At 40.2% G+C, this 6,885-nt stretch overlaps 1 protein-coding gene across 2 annotated transcripts; it reads right to left on the bottom strand.

Moving 5' to 3' along the window:
- Nucleotides 1-741: 741 nt before the first annotated feature.
- pnkd (PNKD metallo-beta-lactamase domain containing) lies at nucleotides 742-6,652 on the bottom strand. Of its 2 annotated transcripts, XM_053876839.1 has the most exons (10): nucleotides 6,504-6,519; nucleotides 5,781-5,896; nucleotides 5,386-5,477; nucleotides 5,183-5,295; nucleotides 4,973-5,031; nucleotides 4,666-4,758; nucleotides 4,433-4,596; nucleotides 2,745-2,831; nucleotides 2,551-2,666; nucleotides 742-2,289 (listed from the first exon to the last, which is right to left on the bottom strand). In XM_053876839.1, the coding sequence occupies exons 3-10, from the start codon at nucleotides 5,450-5,452 to the stop codon at nucleotides 2,116-2,118; spliced, it is 873 nt and encodes a 290-aa protein (XP_053732814.1). In that variant the 5' UTR covers nucleotides 5,453-5,477; nucleotides 5,781-5,896; nucleotides 6,504-6,519; the 3' UTR covers nucleotides 742-2,115. The 2 variants fall into 2 exon arrangements, with proteins under 2 accessions (XP_053732814.1, XP_053732813.1); XM_053876838.1 differs by lacking the exon at nucleotides 5,386-5,477 and having other exon boundaries at nucleotides 6,504-6,652.
- Between the last annotated feature and the right edge of the window lie 233 nt (nucleotides 6,653-6,885).

Here is a 6,885-nt window from a genome sequence, read left to right as displayed (position 1 = left end):
CAGAGGGAAAGACGTGATTTAATAAGTCTATAATCACGTGAATTAAAAGCAAGAGCAGCAACATCAACTGGAAGTTTTTCCAAACACAAGAACAACAAGCAACATGTAAACAGCTGCAGCAGAGGAACTGACTTTAACAGCTGCTCATTAAAACATAACCTGCGGAAAGACTGTCTCCCATGCGGTGGCATATCCATAACTCAAACATATGCAAATAAGACGAGTCGGATCCGCATCACACAAGCAGAATAACACTTTCGTCAAAAGCCCACCGGGGACTCAGTCTTTGGCTCAAGGTTACCGGGAAACCAAACCACAGAGTCTGAATGTCTCCGTTGTTCTGTGACATCTGGATCACATGGAGCCAAACAGCGGTGAGAAAAGGTTTCACAGGTTCCTTCAAACTCCTCCTCGTCTTGAAATATGTTGATTGGTTTCTGCAGTTTGATCAGTAAGTGGTTTCACTCCAGGACTCTCAGCAGCCTTTGATTATATTGGACTTATGATTGTAAGTAGGCCACTCAAATCACATTTGAAATCACAAGAGCGCATTTATTTTAATGCTGATTCAATTATCAAAGAAAGCAACATTCAAAATATGCAAATGTATTTTGTAATATTAGCATACTATCAATATTTGGATTTCATGAGGCGTGTTGTCGCATTTCGTATAAACTTTGCTTCAAAATATTCAATTACAAAGAGAGTACTGATTAAAGACAAAACACATTTTTTCCCCATCACATTTTAATGTTGAAACATACAAAAATAGAACTTTAAATCATAAATTGGCTGCAAAACGCAATTCCCAAAAATGCAGCTGACACACTGAAGAAACCACGCAACTGTACCGTCGGAAATCCAGAATTTTAAAATGCAACATCAACCCAAATAGCTGAAGCGACAAGCTGGCGAGGCTTCATCAAACAGTGCCCTAACTTTCAGAGTCCACTAGATGGTGCTCTCTTCTCTAGAATCTATGAAACCTCTATCATTTTTTAAACCAAGAGAGCCACCTACTGAGCTCTGAATATGAGGACACTGTTTCATGAAGCCTCATCAGCCGATCACTTGCTGAAGCTATGTAAGAGAAACCCTGAAAATACTATTTAACAGTGGTGATGTATGACCTTTCAAAGCAGTAGAGACCAACTGAACATAAATGTTGTGAGAAATGGAAAAGAAAAAAATGTCACCATATATTTTTGAACATCCCTAGGGAACAAAAACAAAAGACTCCCACATCAACACTCACACGATCCAACTTTGATTCATCAAACATGTGAGCAAAAGATCTGCAAGACAGGTTTGAACAAAACATATTCAGCACTTCCCAGACAGCTCTGTTTTAAATGTCCACAAGAAAATATTTTTCATTTATTTTGCCTCAAAAAAACAATGGGAATTTTATAAACCAGTTTGTCACAGAATTATATATTATATATAATTATATTATTCAAAACTATTTTCAGCACAAAAATACATTTAATTGCAGTAAAGGAAATGGGGATTTTTGGCATGTATTTTTTGCTAGTAGCAAAATCTGGCATTGTAAATCAGAAAAAAAAAATCACATACTGCGACATTGGAGTCTAGTAATCATGCATTTTTTCATCTTTCATTAACAATTGCTCCATGAGAATCAAAACTCAACATGTGCTCATCACTTGATAGGAAATGGAGCAGATATCTGCTTCAAGAGGGAAGATGCAGAGCTGAACATCGCTAAAAACAAAGGGAAAAAGTGACACCAGCGGTTCAAACTGTTCAAACTCCAGTCAATAAAATGGAAGTTATGGAATTAAAATCGTTCAAAAGTGGCTCAAAGAAAAGGTACATTTTGCGTATTGTGTCCCTTAGAATCCAAAAAAACAACAAAAAAAAACAGTACCATTCAAGTAGATCCAAAGTCTAAAAACTGTGAAGTAATTCACTCCACGACAGCCAGAATTTAAAAGTTACAGCAAAGATAAAGTTTAATTCCAATATTTATGACTGAAATACATGAAACTCTACTCACAGAATGGAGGTAACAGTGAGCTAGAACTGGCCTCATATTACCATCTAGATAAATAAAAAAATATCCCTCTGCAAGCATAAAATCTTGGACCTTTACTAGGCTCTGTTGTAGAGGTCTTTGCGCTTCCTCAGCTCTTCCAGCACACGAGCCCGAAACAAGGTCCAGTCCTCGTCCTGCTCCTGCTGGAGACCCAGGGCCTGATGGAGCGCAGCCAAGTGGCTTCGGAGGAAAGGGTTGTAGCGCTTCTCCTCACCAATGGTGGACGGACACTGAATGAGAAGGAGAGAAGAATTTAGCGGAGTCCATTAGCTGACATTCACACTGAGCAAGTGATAATAGAAGAGCAAAAGGAACTATTAAAAGTGGGATCCTGCTCATCGATGTTCAGAAGTGAAGCGACTCCAGTGCCTCTCTGACATCACGTACACTGCAGACAGGTGATAAGCCCCTCTTCCCACGTCCAGGAAAATTATAAATCCTTTCTGTGATGGTGAGCTACAGGCATAACAAAAGCAATCCATCACTCTCACCGTGCAAAGCTTCTGGGCTCGCTGCTGCAACACCCAGTGATATTTGTTTTCCCTCGCAGCATTGTGTGGCTCAACCTCCGCCGCAAACAGCAGGTTGTCCTCTGCATACTCATGACCTGCGGGGCCACAAGAGGTGACACAGGGGTCGCATTCAGCATCCAAAATATTGATCAGCTGGCTAGGATTTTTCCTACCAGGCCATAATAAAGTATCATCGCTTAGAGATCCAACGGTGTCGAGGGATGACAGCATTGTTGTGGCGCTGCCTTCGAACATCCTGCCTGCAAAAACAACAATTAGAGAAGCAATGTACAGCAGGGGTTCTTAACCTTTTTGATCTCGGGGCCCAGCTTTCCCAGAACAAATGGGCCCGGGGACTATTCAAGAAATAGAACTGATTCATTACTCTTGATTTCATTGTGATCAATAACCATATTCAATGTACTGACACGTAGAGGAACCAAAATCTTGTGAAATGGCACATCATCGCAGAAGATATTAATATTTATTAGATAATTATTTGTCATGGAAAAGTCCTTCCAGCAGCAGAACCAGGTGCAAGTCACGTTCATCAAAGAAGAAAAAAAGAAGAAAATACACATGATGCAAACTGTTGAGAAAACTGGAAAAACTGAAGAAAATTCTGAATAAAATAAATATAAAAAAACCATGTCTAAATATTATAAAATTAAAAAATATACAGTATACTTTGTTTAAACCCCAAAGAAGATTTAAGTGAAGTGTAAATAAAAGTATCGCCGTAAAATGTTAGAATTAATTTTCAAAACTGCGCCAACAGGTTCTTTCATGAACAGTTTGTACTGTTTCTTCATCATTTATTCTATTCAAGAACTTCTCCCCAGTTGTTAACTATCGCAGATTTGCAGCTGTCAAGTCAATTCAGTGACTCACTGCTGCCCCCATATGTGGCTAATGTATTAAAACTCAGTGTCTTGCGTCCCTCAGGGCCCAAAGGTGTGAAACAACAAAACTTTTAGCGACCCTCTAGGAGGCGCTCGCAGCCCATACCGACCCTATGGTTAAGAAAGTACAGCACTCTCAGTGTGCAATTTTATACGAAGATTGAAACATAATTTTGACCTTTGACTAGATTGTTGAAACCCACAGAGTAACAACACAACAATGAGCCATGGCCACGATGTTAGGTCAACAAATGTGAGATGAAAGCAATGAGAGAATTTTCCAGGCATAAAAATATGAACGTTAAAGCCACACATTCTAATCTATGAGTCTTTGTTGGCCAGAAAGTCCTATCTCAGCTCCATTGCCTGTCATTACACAGAAAAGCAAACATGTAGAATAATGCTGCTCGAATTGATTGCAGGTCCCGACTGACCTGAAATCCTGTCAGACTGGACGTGGTTTACTGGCAGAGACAGCTTGTTAGGACATCTCACGCTTAACCTAACCATCCAAAACAAATGTCTCACCTTCACCAGGACTCCAAACCAACTACTTTTACTGACGTTTTAACCCTCTAAACCTTGTGAGGGCAGGCCAAAATGCGCTCACAAAGCAAAATGTCCTCACAAGAAGGTGGCCTGTCAAGACTTCTCAAAATATGCCGTCACAATTTTAATTTGCAACCTAAGTTGCTGAATTTTAAAATGTAAAATGTGTTCCAAGTATTTTCTTGCAAATGTTATGTATATTTAAATATCCTCACCTTTGACATTATTTCCTCTGAAAATTGAGCTTTTAAGACGCACATGCTTCGTCTTCCAATCCTTCACTAATCTTAGACTTAAACTAGGAAGACCGTGTCAAAGATGCCAAACGTCTCGCCGCGTCATGTTTTTGTGTCTTGGTCATCACAAACAGATTCCTTCAATGTCAGCATTAAAAGGACAATTTCACTTACCACATCCCGACAGAAAGACCAGGTCACCCGAGAAAAGACTTGGTGGCGCTCCAACCCCTCGGCCATCGAGGAGATAAATCATGTGACCAACAGTGTGTCCAGGCGTGAAGAGGGCCTTAAAATGCAGACAGCCAACTTTCACCAAGTCCCTGTGGGCCAGCGGGCTGACAAAAGAGAGGAGGAAACATTAGCGACATCGAACTTATCTTTTACTTGGCAAAGCAGGAGCTTACTGCGTGAGTCCAGGGACATTATCCGCTGCGTTTCCATAAACTCTGCATTTACTGTGAATCTTCTTCAAACATTTGTTCCCTCCACTGTGATCCCTGAATGAAAACACAACAACAAAATGGTCATTTAAGAACTAAATCACTTCAATATTGTGATTTTAAGAGCCAACTTAAAAATAAAGCTTGATAAAACTGAATGAAACAGCCATCTAGAAGAAGAAGAAGAAATGCAATGTAGTCAATAGTAATGGTGAAATTTGCATTAATATCAACGCCATTGGTTGAATTGGATGATGAAAAATGTGCTCACCAGTGCTTATGTGTGCAAAGAATTGCCTCTAATGTGACCCCCTCCTCCTCAATGACCGTCTGGAATGCAAAGAGTTTTGGGAAACACATCAAGCAGGAAGTACATGACAGAATGAATGCAAACTTTAATTAAAAATAAATTAAATAATACTACTACAAAGTGCTGCATGACTGTTGATAAGAGGCTTGACAAACGTTTTCATGGACTCACCTGAACTGTCTGTGGGTCCGCAGGGTCGACGACCACGGCCAGGTTTGACGTCGTGTCAATGATGAGATAGCTGTAGTTGTCCGACAGAACCGCAATGGGAATTATTTTAATACCTGTGAGGAAAAAGAGACGACCCATTAACCACACTAACATCAATATGAAGTTAGAATAGCAGATCAACTTCTTCATTATTAGTCGCCTACCATGCCTGACTCCTTTAAGATCTGAGTCAACTTTCTTACTTCCCTTCTCTAGCAGCTCCGTTCTCATGCTTTATTTCACGTCTTCAACCCTTCTGTCGCAGAAATGTAACAGTTACGAATGATCCTCCTCGACTTCAAAGTCAACACAACAAAAACAATCTGAGCGGATTCTTAAGACGTACTGTCTAAATGTAGGACATAACTCTCTCAGTTCACTTCCAAAATATAGTCTGTGTGGGACACTGCGATGACTAACTGTCCTCTTGTCTGGTTCTCCCTTCAGCTTTCCTCATGAAGCTCCCAAATCTTTCCCTAGTCAACATGTACATGAAGTTTTCCTTGTTCAATCATCCAATATAAGTCAGTGCCTTTTTAAACAACAATGTAATTCTTACTATTGAACTCCACGGATGGAGCAGAGGAATGTCCAGCAGGGTAATGTTCTCGTGCTTTTTTCATTTGTCTCTTGTAATACAAGTAGCCCAGTCGTGTCCTGGTGTATAAAGTGTACCTGGAGGAAGACAGTAATATAATAGTAGTGAATATTTAGGAGAGGTTGGGTACAAAGAACGTTGGGAGAAGAAAGTTGGAGATGGAGAGGAATTGAGGAAAAGAAGTTGAGGACATGACAGTAATGTCTGATAAAGAGGATGGAAGATGGCAACTCCATTTGGGGAATGCAGTAAACTAAAACCAGTGACTGAACCGAGACTTTTAAAAAAGCGATTCTAACAAATAGACATCTTTCTAACATAAATATATGAGAGAGATATAGAGACAATCTGAGTTGGAAGTTCGTCTCCTCAGCCAAGTGATGACATAACACGTGTTTCATTGCATCTTAGGGGTCGCTTCATTCAAATCTGCTTCAATTATTAGAGGGTTTTTACAGGACGAAAGACTTGAGTTTTACTGCCGAATGAAAGAAAATACATAGTGATAGGAAATGTGCGTTTTTTTTAATTATGCTGACCTCGACTCGTATTTCTTAATATGAATCCTTTTTAAATAGCTGCATATCCCAATGCACTTTGGTGGTGCGGCCTAGCAAGCTAACGCTAACACACGTAAACAAACACAGAAATGCCAAGCGTCGCGCTGAAACACGTTTCACTTACGCGATTCTGAATAACGGCTTTTCTGTACGAGCCATAACGTTCCTGAGGAGTTGTCTCCAGCTGACTTGGCTGTAGCGAACACATAAACACAAGCCAAGGAACGACGCGGATGCAGCAGCCAGAGTCACCACCCAGTCAGGAAGCGCCATAGCGGGACAGCCGTCCGCTCTCTGGCCACGCCCACTACAGTGCGACAGCTTTCCTACATTCGTTAAATGTCATATATTTTTACGTTTCTTATTAGTTATTGGACTTTTTTTGCCTTGAAAAAAATAAATAAAATGGATAATTTATCAATCTAAACTGCCCTGGATCAAGTTTACTGCCCTCTACTGTTTTGGAGGGTATACGACATTTTTCAGATTAACGGACAAAACCAATC

Source organism: Synchiropus splendidus, chromosome 10 (genome assembly GCF_027744825.2).
Source record: "Synchiropus splendidus isolate RoL2022-P1 chromosome 10, RoL_Sspl_1.0, whole genome shotgun sequence".
NCBI lineage: Eukaryota > Metazoa > Chordata > Actinopteri > Syngnathiformes > Callionymidae > Synchiropus > Synchiropus splendidus.
Note: the sequence above shows the minus strand (reverse complement) of the source record. Positions and strands in the feature narration are given on the sequence as shown.